The sequence below is a fragment of the Phytophthora sojae genome, assembly GCF_000149755.1.
Source record: "Phytophthora sojae unplaced genomic scaffold PHYSOscaffold_1, whole genome shotgun sequence".
NCBI classification, from domain to species: domain Eukaryota; phylum Oomycota; class Peronosporomycetes; order Peronosporales; family Peronosporaceae; genus Phytophthora; species Phytophthora sojae.
Genome location: NW_009258115.1, coordinates 1,762,177 through 1,776,803, shown reverse-complemented (window position 1 = coordinate 1,776,803; position 14,627 = coordinate 1,762,177). Strand labels below are relative to the sequence as shown.

Sequence of the window (14,627 nt, the reverse complement as noted above, 5' to 3'; positions counted from 1 at the left end):
CCAAGATGACGGCCGTCATGGACCACCCACACGTTGTGTCGTTTATTGGCGTCGCCTGGGACTCGCTCTCTGACGTCTGCGTCGTGCTGGAATTCATGGACGGTGGCGATTTACGCACTCTGCTCAACAAGTACGAGACGTCCAAGCACCCCGTGGGCTTCGACAAGCAGAAGGCCACCATCGCCCTGCACGTGTGCCATGCGCTCACGTATCTGCACTCGCTGGCGCCCCCCGTCATCCACCGAGACCTCAAGTCGCGCAACATCCTGCTCAACAAGGCCATGCACGCCAAGCTGACGGACTTCGGCATCTCGAGAGAGCGGCTGGACCAGACGATGACGGCGGGCATGGGGACGTCGCTCTGGATGGCACCTGAGGTGATGCTGGGTGAGCGATACGACGTGAAGGCCGACATGTTCTCGTTCGGAGTGGTTTTGTCCGAGTTGGACGTGGCCGTACGCACAAGAGAAGATGAGAAGTTTGGATAGCGGAGGACGCGCACTAGCAGACGCCACGCTGCTCCAAAGAGTGGCTGCAGGGACGCTTCGGGTGGAGTTTTCCGAAGCCAACTTGGCCACGATCACGAAGCTCGGCTGCTCGCTGCACTTATCTGTAGACCCAAGTCAGCGCCCAAGTGCTGCTCAGGCGTTGTACAGACTTCAACTGGTCTTGGCCCAAGGGCTACAGTAGTTAAGTTAAAACCAAGGGTAAAGCTTTAACCGAAGAATCCATTGTTTCGCGTCCACACAGATGTCCATTGCTGTCCACAGCGCCCACGGGATTGTGTTTCAGTGCGGGTAGAGTGAGAGCTCGTGGGTGTGCTCAAGCAAGGCTTTTACGAGGCATGAATACGCCCCAGAGGTCCGAAAATACAGTACTATATTGAATTGAGTACGAGATCAGACCATAATAAAAATTACAATTCAGCAAGGAGAAATAATGATGGGTTATCAACCCAGCCACAGACTGAGTCCGGGACCCGGTCTCTACGCGATTGGACCCAGCTGAGGAATGGGGGTAATAACAGCCAGTTGTTTTTAGCCAATCACATGCATCTGGACTGAACAGAGGTCAAAGCCGCATATCCGCTCTGCAGCACAAGCACCAAGCTCCGATGAGATGCCATAGAGGCTTCTGGGCTTATGCCGGTGAAGCCGGCGCTGAGATCTCTGACAGCGCTGCCCGGTTTGCGCGGAAGCAAGCCGCCCAAGATGCACCTGGAGTGAACAAAGCCGCACAAGACTGGTTGCGAACTCGCGCAGGAAGAGCTTTGCGCTCGCTGTGGCTGGCGGAAGAACCGCCGCGTCGACAGACGTACATTCTTAACAACGCTGACGACACCTTCCCGCTGGAAGACTACCCAAAAGGCATCGTGGATGGCCGCCAGGACCGTCGGCGATACCCTAGGATGGTGCGTGCAGACGTATCGACGGCGGAGGTTGTGCATGAAGCTTCGGCGGCAGTGCAGACCGGCAATAGCTCCAACGACCAGGACAGTACTGTGGATAAAGCGCTGGATACGTACCGAGGGGAGCTGGTGCGTGCCGCACTCGCCGCCGCGGTTACCGCACTCGCTCGAGCGATTAGAGGGGGCGCGATTGAAGGCGTTGTGAGCCGGGCAGCGGCTATAGTGGAATGCATGGGAGCGCAGATCGCGTCAGATCTGTCTCCATCAGCCCGGCAGCGGGTCGTCGGTATCTCTGGTGATGTGGCTGCTTATGTGCGGGCTGCTACAACCCAGATGAAAATGTACACCGATGTTGAGGTGAGCGCAGCCATTGCGGACAGCGTGACGAGGGTTCGTAGCGCCGGTCAAGCGCTCTGCAGTTATGTTCGAAACGCCATGCACTCAGACCCCAAATTGAAGACTACGTATCAAGAACGTGAGAAGTATCGTGCTGTCAGTACTGTTCACCTGAATCACTGTTACTGGCTGGCTACTGTACCCACATCGGCATTGGTTGAGTGTAGTGCGTGTAGCCAAGACGACGTACCTACATGTGGAGAGGCTACCGCAATCGAGGCAACTCCGCATACGGGCGATTTTGCACGGAAACGACTACGAGTTATTGAGCACGAACAAGACCTCGATACTGCCGTCGGTCAAGTTCGAATTGTGAACAAATTAAGCGGAGCTCGTGGTACCCGATTGGTTAGTGGTGTTATTGGGGATGCGGCTAGTGAAGTTGGTACACGCATTAGTGGTGAAGCCAATGTACATATGGCCAGTGCTGAGGAGGAGAGGAGTAGCGGCGATGTGGACAATGAGTCCCATAACGAAGCAAGTGCTAGTGACGAAGTGAACAATGAGAACCATGATGACGCAAATGCTAGTGGCAATGAACATGGGATGAAAACTCGAGTGATAGAGAAGATGTGGGCAGTGGTAGCGTGCATGACGAGGACGATAGCGATGATGCGAACGGAAAGAGTGCACATTACGAGGAGGGATTCGAGGGACAAATATCAAAGCTCGGAATCAGAAAGCTCAGTCTGTTCCGACGGTAGTGTATACGAGGAAACGAGCGCGAAAGGACCAGCCTCCGCCTCCAGTGTACCCAACCGTCGCGTTTTGAGGCAGCGCAAGTCGCACGATGATGCGCTGTTCGTTGGGGTGGACTACCAGGGTTTGGGAGACGCTAAAAGCTTCCGGTTTTACCGCGAGGACTTGGACAGCTTGCTGCCCCTTTCTTTCATGACGTCGATGGCCATTGACTACTTTATTTATCGGGACATGGTCAAGCAGGATGGGTTGGTCTGTTGTTACGGGACCACACTCTACTTCTCGATGGTGGTGGCCCGATATACACTGAAACCACAAAAAAACGCCGCTTGCTCAAAAATCTGATTGAGCAATTCGACTGTAGTAAACGTTATCGCTACATGCTAGTTCCCGTATCCGGCCGCAAGCATTGGAGCCTCCTCGTAATCGAAAATCCGCTGCATTCGGTGCCGCCGAAGGTGTATCATATCAACTCGCTGCGAAGGGCTCATAGTTCCGCCTACGCCTTCGATGTCACCAAGTGGTTTCTGTCTAACCTTCACGAAAAGGAATTTGACGCATTTGAATGGAAGACTTTTGTCTTCAACACAAAGCCACAGCAATCAAACAGTGTGTATTGTGGACTATACCTGCTTCATTACATGGATGTAATCTCGAAGCACGTAGCGGCAGCCGAACCACAATCCCTTGAGGACAAATTGGGTGAATGGATATCGACAGACTTTAACGCTACAAAAGCTGCTTTTTACCGCTCCAAGCTCCACAGCAGAGTCGCACGTGAACCTCAACAGGGTAAGTAACATGTTTAAAAACAATATACGTAATTTGCATCAATCGAGACCTCGCATGTGATCCTCATCACAGCTCTTTTGCCTCAATAACTACCACCTCGCCTAAACGGCAGCTCAACCGCGAAGTCACACTTAGGTAGCTACACTGCGGCACCCACCTACCGCAAAGTCACACTTAGGTAGCTACCCTGCGGTACCTACACTGCGGCACCTACCGCGAAGTTATACTGCGGTACCTCCCGCGATGTCATAGTGCGGTACCTCCCGCGAAGTCACACTCTGGTAGCTACCGCGATCTCACACTGCGGTAGTTACACTGCGGCACCTACCGCAAAGTCACAATGTTGAGAGTTGTATTTACCGCTGTAATTTATCTGAAGCGCGCAGTTATCGTGTATGACCGCGGCTGTGCTTGATGTTAAACGTCCTGGTCTCGTACTCCGAGCTCATGTGCAATTGCAGCTACGTTTTGAGACACCCACTTGAGCGATTTTTTGCGAATACAGCGGATGCTGTCAACACGCTTAATCGCCTCTTTGACTGCCTGATACTTGTCGAACGCCTAGTGGTTGCAAACCCAGCTAGCGATGGTCTTTACAAGATCAATAATTTTTCGTCGTCGGTTGAAGAAGCGTCACTCGTGATGGTCACACCACTTGGTACCGAGCTGTTGCTCCAGCGTTTCAACTGCACAACCACCAGGGAGGGCACAACCACCAGGGAGGCCACATGTCCATTCGGTCCACAACTCACGAACCGATTGAATGCCCCGACTGAGTCTGTAACTTGTAATCGCAGAGGGGTCGCTCGGTGTACTGTCGTGTAGGAACACGCACTAAATTATATAATAGCACCCTTTCCCCACCAACAACACCTACCAAGTCCCGATGACTCAATGGGCTTGTTAGGGTTAGAACCTGAAGGCCCAGGAACTTTCCCTTGCACCGGGTTGATGTTTCCTCTGTGCACCGTGTTTCCGCTTAGTCAACTGACGAAACCCCAGCGTCACCAGCCACGAGCAAAGGCTGGCACGCTCTCACACACAATATAAACCTCGCAGGCCCTCAGGAAGGAAGGGTCCGTCCCAGCCAGTCACGGCTTGATACGAGGGTGCCGGAGCTATACTCCGGCGGGAAGGATAAATGGAACGCACTCTCGCTCCTCCACTACTCGGCGATGACTCGCTCTTCGTATACACGGCCACTTCTTCACTACTCTTGGCCTGACCACGGGTAAACGCACGCTACGATACTAGCAGGCGCGTCCACCGACAGTCATAATCCTACCAACAGGTTTATCCAATTGCTACGGGAACTCACCGATAGCCCGGACGTCTTCCTTGAGTGGTAGGGAGGAAAAGCTGTTCTGTTCTTGTTGCCCAAAGGGCTTATCTGTTCTATCTTCTCTTTCCTATGGTTCAATACAAATATCTAGTATAAACGTGTCCGTTTTGGATCTTCCCAAGTAACCACCGACCCTTCAGAGCCTCCTCGACGCCCCAAGAGGCCTCTCGATGACTCTATTGGACGATGAAGGGGTTACCTGACTTGGAGCAGTCGCCGGGGCTCGAACGGTCGTCTTAAGTGCGGATCTCGGGTCAAAGTTCGCTGTAGGTTCGGATCGTACTTGAAGTCCTGGACCTCGAACTTGGGTGTCGACGAGTCTTCGGCACCGGTCCAGAATGGCCAATCAGCATCCGCCGAACATTGCTGAACATGTCTCGACGACTCGGATCGCCACTGAAGCTTGGTCGTCAGCTCGATTCTCGTTTACCGCCAATCACTACACCACAGTACTGCTACCTGTGCTAGCTCCGGAGGCGGCTTGGGTGGCGCTGGGGGTTGTCGATTGTAAGCCATTCACGATCTTAACTTCCACCAATGCTGATCCATTCCTGAGTGGGGCAAGAACTTCCATGACATCTGCTACACTTTCACCAACCGCGTCCAGGCTATTTCGAATACCACTCAATGATGCTCTCATCTCCTGTCGAACACCATCGAGCGTCGACTTCAGCGCGGGCATGGCTTTCTCAAGCTGACGCTCGGTGGGGTCACTAACGTGGTTCGTGGTATTCTTCATTTCCAGCTGAAATTGTTTAAAATCATCGCTCTTGAAGATCTCATTGTTCCAAATCGGATGTCCCGGCATTTGCTCGGACCAAATGGCAGCATCCTGCAGAATTACGGTGCGCAGATACTGAAGCAGCTCGAGAAAACAACCAGCTGCGATTGACTGTTCACATTCACCTGAAGTCATCTTCGACTGCCACTCCTCCACCAACGGAAAAATACGTTTCTGAAGAGCTTGGGGAGGATCAACGCAAGTACGCGCCAGAAAATAACTGCCTCTTCCTGGTTCAAAGCCCGCAAGCGTTCGCATTGCTTCTCGCGCGAGTGAGGTGAGGTAACATTTCTCCATCGCCTGACCCTAGGCGCCGTATCTGAGCTTCACTGGCACCCCCAAGGTCTGCCATTCGGGAGCCCGATCCTCTGCCTAGATATGTTTTGGCCCTGCTGCGTAGACCGATGTGGTCGAGCGTGTCAACAATAACCGCCCGATGAACCTTGTACGGCATTGGCTTGGTTGGATCTTTCCCAGTTTTTAGCAGTTTTATAGGATACCATTGTTCCGACTTCGTGAAATCAGGAAACGACTCTGTATCCACGTGCCATCGCCAAAACAGATAGAATCCGAGCAATCCATGACCACAAATCTCAACTTTCTTACTGCGCATACATGCACCCACTTCAATACGACCAACTTGGTTGGTTTCCCCTTGTGTCATGACCATCACCAGCGCCCGACAAACACTGTAGCCTTCATTTTCCAGTACAATCGAGTGACGATCAGCTAGCTCCATCAGCCGAGCAGACTCGCCACACATTAGCGCATAGTAAGACAACAGGAACGCCAGTAAATTCCTCATGCTAGTTCCAGGGTCGTGCGACGAGGTCCAAAAGTAGCGAGCAATCTGTTGTAGCTGATCCGTTGTTGTGTAGCCATCCAGTTAAGTATCAGCTCCTCGATCTGCAAAGTTCTTACGCCGCAGCTGGTCCTCCTCGTACGTCGTAATTTTGAGAAGTGCTGTAACAGCGCCATCTCGAGGAGACAGGTTGCTGTTGATATTCAGTTGTTTCTGTTGCCGCCACAAGTCAACCATGGCAGCCACATAGCTGTTGACAGTCGATTTACCAACATTTTCGCTTCTCCCGCCGTGACCCTTTCGTCGCTTTTCCCTCCCAGTCACGCACTCCACAAGAAAAAGGTGGAGTTTTGGCCCTGTTACTGTGTACCGAGTGAGATCACTGAAAGCCGCGCCCTTGTCGTCACACCACTGCTTGAACTCGTCCTGCTTGCTTGTATATGCCCTCGAAGTGTTCTGAGGGCGAATGTTAGAAGCTTTTTCGTAGGTGCGGCGCACAGACTCGTCGAACGCTACACGCATGAGAGATTCCTCGGCCATGCTGCTCCTGTTTTCAGTGCTGCTGCTTCTTGTTCTTCAGTGCTGGAAGTTCGCCCCCTCCCTCTCCATTTCAGCCAATGGGTGTGACGAGGACACGGGGGCAGATAACTGGCTTATTTGTACCGGTGGCTAGGGCAATAACAACGGTTATACGTGCGCACGACGGAGACCGCGTCCGGACCCCGGTTATGATAATAAAAATTGCCGCAATATAAATATACTGCTCTTCAATTTGAGGCATTTCTACAGAAGAAATAAACCACTTTCTGTGCGTCATATGATTACAGAGTCGTTTAAAAACACTTTTTGGAGTGTTGCTTTAGAAAACTTTGCATGGTGGATGCTTAAACAACCTACCGGTAGTAATACGTGAGCGAGATATATCTGGATCTTGCTATATATCGTTAATCTGGTGTAGTGGATTCCAGGGTTTCACCTTGGTATCACCGCAGTTAAGGGCTCGACAGCATGTCGCGGCGGTGACCCACGCCAGCCACAGGTAATGGGTTCACCGCATCATGGCCAGTTAAGCTTCACACAGACACACTTCATAGTGTGTACACCTGATATGAGGTTACAGACTAAGCATTTTGTATGATCAACTCCTTCGCGGACCCACTTCGCTTTTTCTCCTACAACTGCCTCAAAAGGCGTACACACTATATCAAAACATAAAGCTCAAGTCCCGAGTGGATTGCCATCCGCTGCCGTCCCCTGATGTGATGTGTTCGGCGGGATTCTCTACATCTGGACGTCATTGATGTTCTGACTTGCGTACATATTGGTTTCTGAAGATGTTGATTGCCCATTATGGCTTTTACTGCACCTTAATCGTTGCGTATGTAGACCTAACTATGTTTTTATGACGTACTTTGCTATGTTTGGCGGCCGTGCGACCTTTTTTCATAATAATTGTCAATAATTGGTACAATACTGTATTGTATTGGAATCGTTAATCTCCAATAATAAAAATTAGTATTGCAAAATCCAATTATTTATTGGATCGCAATTATTATTTCGGACCTCTATTACGCCAATCCGGCCAGCATATCGTATGTTCCGACGCCTCTGCTCTCGTCGTTCCTGCTTCGCCTGGCCTCAGTCTCGATTTGTCCTTCATAGCCTCTCCTCGATGCATCGGTTCATGCTGGGTGCCGTCTTCGCGCTAGCTGTACTAGTGCAGCATGTCGTCGCCGAGGTGATGTACTCGATCTCGGCTTCCTACCTCGGCGACAAGTGTGGAGGCACCCCCCACGCTGTGAATATCGTGCGCGACGACAGTTGCGCCCCCCAGACGTGCCAACCTAGCCGCCTATCAAGCGGCGACGTCGAGACCAACGACTACAGCTCGGACTACGTGGAAGTCACGCGCGACAAGTTTTCCCATTCGCCGTTCGTATTGGCCGTAGTGTTCGTGCACGAAGGCTGCACCAACATCGTCATGGGGTTCGGCTGCCCAGCGTCGGGCACATGCACGGGCGGATACAATGAGACAGACTACGCCATTGCTAGGCTCAACAAGGACGGCTCGGCTTCGATTGAGTTTTATTCGGATCGGTCGTGTTCGTCCGCGTCGTTGAACTCGATCAAAAGTGGGGACAAGGCAGCGCTCACAACCCACGAATGCGACGTCAATTTGTTCAAATGGTACAGCAGCAACAATGTTGAGGACGTCAGTGGGAGCAACTCGACCGCAGTCTCTGCAATCGCGAACGAGGCAAGTAGTTCACTCAGCTCGGGTGACCTTATTGGAAACTGCGTGGGCGCCTTCGTGGTCGTTATGGTTTTTGTGGTGGCGATAGTCATTCGAAGGCGAAAGGCAAAGCCTCACGAGGCGATCGACCAGTCAAGAACCAGTCTCCACTCGCTCAGCGCGACTTCATTGGAGATAGTGATGCGTGGACAAAGTGGACTATGGAGCGACGAACTGATCATAGCGAAGCGAATCCCGCGCGATAAGGTGTTGATAGGAGAACTGGTCAGTCAAGGGTCTTTCGGTGAGGTGTACGCTGGCGTCTTCAATGGACAACAAGTCGCAGTCAAGATGCTGCTTCCAGCCTCGCGTGACAACCTCCAACACGTCAACGAGTTCCTTGCTGAGGCCAAGATGACTGCCACGATGGACCACCCTCAGATCGTCTCGTTCGTCGGAGTCGCCTGGGACTCTCTGTCAGATCTCTGCGTCGTGCTCGAGTACATGGACGGCGGGGAGCTGCGTGCGCTGCTTAACGAGTACGCAGATAACGATCGACCGGTTGGATTCGACCGACAGAAGGCCACGATCGCACTGCAGGTGTGGCGTACTTGCACTCGTTGATGCCGTCCGTGATCCACCGAGACCTCAAGTCGCGCAACGTTCTGCTGGACAGCAACGTGCAGGCCAAGCTGTCAGACTATGGCATCTCCCGCGAGCGACTTGATCGGACTATGACTGCAGGCGTTGGGACGTCGCTGTGAATGGCTCCGGAAGTGATGCTCGGCGAGCGATACGATGACAAAGTCGACATGTTTTCGTTCGGCGTGGTTTTATCCGAATTGGACGTTCACACGCTGCCGTACGCACGAAGCAGATACTTGACTCGAACGGCCGTGAATTAGCAGACTCGGTTCTTCTTCAAAAGGTGGCACTGGGAAACATCCAGGTCGAGTTCACTAGCTCAAGTCCTCGCTCCATTGCGGAGCTGGGGCGCGCTTGTGTGTCAATCGACAATCGACCCGACAGAGCGACCAAGCGCAGCCGAAGCGCTGTATAGACTTCAGACGGTCTTGTCAAAGCGAAGGATCTTCTGATCTCACTTTGACGGATGCTTATCAAATTATACAATAACCATTATTATCGTTGCTAGCTATCTCGGGCATGTACGTTGTCAAACCCGCAGATATGGTCTCCGTAGGCTGCACGACAAATAACAATCACGGTGATGAGGCAGGTGCTTACCAAGTCTACGTACAACCTACATGTACAGGCATGATTCGCGACGATGCTTGCTTCGTCGCACTCGAGCACTCCGGAAGGAGCTTATTAACGAGACAGAAAATGGCTACGCCGTCGTCCATCTCAACTTGACCGGAATCGCCTGCTCAAGTAATGCTTTGAGAGTCCATGCTCAGCTGAATCAGGATACTCAACTAAAGTGTTAGCTGCTGTAGCCCTTGGGCCAACACTAATTGCAATTTGTACAGGGCTTCAGCAGCACTTGGGCGCTGACTTGGGTCTACAGATACACAAGCGCAGCCGAGCTCCGTGATGAAAGACGCGTTGCCTTCAGAAAACTCGACACGAACGGTCCCTTCAGCCACTCTCTGGAGCAGCGTGGCGTCCGCAAGCGCACGTCCTCCGCTGTCCAGACTCCTCTTCTTCTCCTGCGCGTACGGCAGCGTGTGCACGTCCAACTCGGACAGCACCACTCCGAACGAGAACATGTCGGCCTTCACGTCGTATCGCTCGCCCAGCATCACCTCAGGCGCCATCCAGAGCGACGTCCCCATGCCCGCCGTCATCGTCTGGTCCAGCCGCTCTCTCGAGATGCCGAAGTCCGTCAGCTTGGCGTGCATGGCCTTGTTGAGCAGGATGTTGCGCGACTTGAGGTCTCGGTGGATGACGGGGGGCGCCAGCGAGTGCAGATACGTGAGCGCATGGCACACGTGCAGGGCGATGGTGGCCTTCTGCTTGTCGAAGCCCACGGGGTGCTTGGACGTCTCGTACTTGTTGAGCAGAGTGCGTAAATCGCCACCGTCCATGAATTCCAGCACGACGCAGACGTCAGAGAGCGAGTCCCAGGCGACGCCAATAAACGACACAACGTGTGGGTGGTCCATGACGGCCGTCATCTTGGCTTCAGCGAGAAAGTCGTCCACGTGCTTGAGGCTGTTGCGTGTAGCAGGCAGGAGCATTTTCACGGCCACTTGGTTGCGATGCAGTTGCCCCGCGTAGACCTCGCCAAAGGCGCCTCGACTGATGAGCTTCTGGATTTTCACCTTGTCGCGGGGGAGTTTCTTGGCAATGATGATCTCGTCATTCCAGAGCCCCCGGTTGTAACGAGTAGCGGCTTCGAGGGAGTCTGCATCGTCGAGGCCTTCCGTTGATGTCCACTGTTGCTTGGGATTCCACTGGTTCCGTCGACGGTAGCACACACTCAAGACGACAATGAAGAAAATGGCGGCAACGCAGCCGCAGACGATCGCAACGATGGTTCCGGTGCTCAGAGCGCTGTCCTCGTCGCGATCGTTGCTGCTGTACCACCGGTACGAGTTCACTTCGATGTTATCCTGGGATAGGTCGGAGTAAATTTTCACCTGAGTGCTATTGTCTGAGGGTGATCCGATCGCTAAGCAGGTGTGGGCTTGGAGTTGGTCCTTGTCGACTGTTGCCCTCGTCAAGTTGGTAGGTAAGCAGAGTCCATCGTCCTCAATCCTTGCCTCAGAATCAGTCCATACGAAATATTCAATTGAAGCTGACCCATTCACGCTGAGTGAACTGATGAAATGGAAGTCGTCTCCATAGATACCCGCACAAGTATTCGTCACTTGAAATCCAATCGCAAACTCAAAAGTGGAGCATTCTTCACCAGAGTATACTTCTTGGATGATGTACTTGGAGCTGCCAAACATATCCCGCATAGTCTGGAGGTAGTTCTCGGAGCAGTTTGTCGAAGTCCATCCGCCTGTTCGTGCCCCGTAGCCGTACGAATCGCACCCGCCGTCTTGGGTGGACAGCGTCAAGTAAGGCACAGCGCTTCCATTCTTGTAGTCTGACTCAACCCTGTACACGGTAGCGTCTAGCGGGGTCCAGAGTACAACGAATAGAAAGAAGACAGGATAATACATGCCTTCCCCCATCTGACCGACGGCGTGTTGCTCCAAAACGTAAAAGCTGAAGTGAGAACGACACGGTTTAGTGTGCTGAAGCTGGTCCGGTACAACAACTACCAGCTACGAGCCGTTGATGCACTGTACTTGAGCACCATAGAAATGGTGTGTTTTCCGCGAGAAGATGCGGAAGAGAAGCTTTCAGGAATGGTGCTACTGGCAACTTGCGACCACACGCCTCCGGTTCAGTCAAGGAGTTTCAAACGACCAAGTTAAAGTGGGAGACCAGACCATTCGTAGCGGGCATTCGCTATTTTGCGCTCTACCCGACAAGCTCTAAACCCGCCACGCCACTCCCAGGGCAACCTCTCTAACCAGAGGTGCCGCTGCTAATACACCGCATTGAGGTGCTGCCGCAAAGCAGCACTCCCCCAGGAGCTCATGACTGAAATCCAGCGTTGCCGGTACACAACATAATCCAAAACAACACTATGTGGGTAAATCACCAGTAAGGTTTCCAGCAAAACTAACAGTTATTATAATACCGTATTTTATTAAAAATAAGCACAGGTCCCGTATTGTTATAGGCCTACTGCAGAAAGGCTTCTGCACTCTTCAGGGCCAACATTTTGGGGTTTCACATGTTTAAATGCGCCGCCCCTAGTGGTGTACACTACTGGGGGACGCGGGTTCGTCCACAGCTAACGGATCGAAACAAGACTGCGTAATGAAGGATGTGTGCACCTAGAATAGGTAATGGACAAGCCTCAGCATCAGCGCATGCGTTGTTCGTCCGTACTGGAGATGCCGCCGCCATGGCATACTTGCCGCTAGTCAACACATTCTTGTAGGATTTTCTTAACTCGAAAGGTCACGAAAGATCTTACCGTGTTCACACACAGTGAAGCTCTCCAAAAATAACTAATTGTAAAAAAAGGATTCTGTAATTTGCGGCGAATAGGCGCCAATATGGCAATCTTCGCACAGCAATATCAAGTAAGGCCTGCACGGAGCTACAAGCACCTCCATTGTGCTTAGAATTCCGAGGTCTGTCGAAAGACATCGGTCCTACTCGCACTAGTGACGTCTACCAAAAGTCAATTTTGCGACGTCCCCCCAAACGCCACTTTTAGGTACATGACTAGTGGCAGCGCATTAAACTGTGAAACGGTACCCTTCACTGAAGGGCCTTCAGTCGCGTTGGGAAAGGCGAAAAGTGCGTTTTTAATGTCTCTGGGACCAGCTCATGGTATCTTAGCCACTTCGGATTTTACGCTAGAGCACCAGGAGCGCTTGCCACCGCCAATCAGGTGAGTCGGGCGAGATGCTATGCGTAGTATTATTTCTGCTTGTCGCTCTGAGCGTGATATGGGCCCCGCTAGATGCTGCGATTTACGAGATTCGGACGGGCTACGCAAATGGCAGCAGTATACCTTACGCGGTGGACGCGAGTCGAAATGGTGGCTGCGAAAATGGAGAAGTTGTTCAACGAGATGGCGGCTACACTACGACGAACTGCTCCGAGAACTACCTCCAGACTATGCGGAGTATCTTTGGGAGTTCCGAATACATCATTCAAGAAGTGTTCTCCGGCGAAAACTGCTCCACTTTTGAATATGCGATCGGCTTTCAAGTGACGAACTCCTGCACGGCAGGATACCTAACGGGTACTATCCACCTCACCGCCTCTCTTCATTCGAATGGGTCAGCCTCGATTGACTATTTCTTGTGGGGCGCTTCTAATGGAAGTATCCTGACGGATGATCTCTGCTTACCCTCCAACTCGACGACGGTTTATGCTGACAAGGACAAACTCCAAAGACATACCTGCTTAGCGGTCCGCTCTTCCTCTACCAACGACGGGACGATGGCTGTGTACCTCGCTATGAGCCCACGCAATGTATTTTCCAATTCGTACCGGTGGTACAGCAGCAACGATCGCGACGAGGACAGCGCTCTGAGCACCGGAACCATCGTTGCGATCGTCTGCGGCTGCGTTGCCGCCATTTTCTTCATTGTCGTCTTGAGTGTGTGCTACCGTCGACGGAACCAGTGGAATCCCAAGCAACAGTGGACATCAACGGAAGGCCTCGACGATGCAGACTCCCTCGAAGCCGCTACTCGTTACAACCGGGGGCTCTGGAATGACGAGATCATCATTGCCAAGAAACTCCCCCGCGACAAGGTGAAAATCCAGAAGCTCATCAGTCGAGGCGCCTTTGGCGAGGTCTACGCGGGGCAACTGCATCGCAACCAAGTGGCCGTGAAAATGCTCCTGCCTGCTACACGCAACAGCCTCAAGCACGTGGACGACTTTCTCGCTGAAGCCAAGATGACGGCCGTCATGGACCACCCACACGTTGTGTCGTTTATTGGCGTCGCCTGGGACTCGCTCTCTGACGTCTGCGTCGTGCTGGAATTCATGGACGGTGGCGATTTACGCACTCTGCTCAACAAGTACGAGACGTCCAAGCACCCCGTGGGCTTCGACAAGCAGAAGGCCACCATCGCCCTGCACGTGTGCCATGCGCTCACGTATCTGCACTCGCTGGCGCCCCCCGTCATCCACCGAGACCTCAAGTCGCGCAACATCCTGCTCAACAAGGCCATGCACGCCAAGCTGACGGACTTCGGCATCTCGAGAGAGCGGCTGGACCAGACGATGACGGCGGGCATGGGGACGTCGCTCTGGATGGCGCCTGAGGTGATGCTGGGCGAGCGATACGACGTGAAGGCCGACATGTTCTCGTTCGGAGTGGTGCTGTCCGAGTTGGACGTGCACACGCTGCCGTACGCGCAGGAGAAGAAGAGGAGTCTGGACAGCGGAGGACGTGCGCTTGCGGACGCCACGCTGCTCCAGAGAGTGGCTGAAGGGACCGTTCGTGTCGAGTTTTCTGAAGGCAACGCGTCTTTCATCACGGAGCTCGGCTGCGCTTGTGTATCTGTAGACCCAAGTCAGCGCCCAAGTGCTGCTGAAGCCCTGTACAAATTGCAATTAGTGTTGGCCCAAGGGCTACAGCAGCTAACACTTTAGTTGAGTATCCTGATCAGCTGAGCA

At 52.8% G+C, this 14,627-nt stretch overlaps 3 protein-coding genes across 3 annotated transcripts; all 3 read left to right on the top strand.

Annotated features, from left to right (window-relative positions):
• Positions 1-1,408: 1,408 nt before the first annotated feature.
• Positions 1,409-1,936, top strand: PHYSODRAFT_473393 (hypothetical protein; the record flags this gene model as incomplete). Its single annotated transcript, XM_009515985.1, has 1 exon — positions 1,409-1,936. A coding segment is annotated over one exon (528 nt), but the record flags the coding sequence as incomplete, so codon positions are not given.
• A 1,016-nt stretch (positions 1,937-2,952) lies between these two features.
• PHYSODRAFT_409161 (hypothetical protein) lies at positions 2,953-3,279 on the top strand (the record flags this gene model as incomplete). The annotated part of the gene is made up of 1 exon (XM_009515984.1): positions 2,953-3,279. A coding segment is annotated over one exon (327 nt), but the record flags the coding sequence as incomplete, so codon positions are not given.
• A 4,682-nt stretch (positions 3,280-7,961) lies between these two features.
• PHYSODRAFT_477685 (hypothetical protein) lies at positions 7,962-14,603 on the top strand (the record flags this gene model as incomplete). Its single annotated transcript, XM_009515983.1, has 2 exons — positions 7,962-8,456; positions 13,518-14,603. 2 exons carry the CDS (start codon positions 7,962-7,964, stop codon positions 14,601-14,603), a joined length of 1,581 nt encoding a protein of 526 aa, XP_009514278.1.
• Between the last annotated feature and the right edge of the window lie 24 nt (positions 14,604-14,627).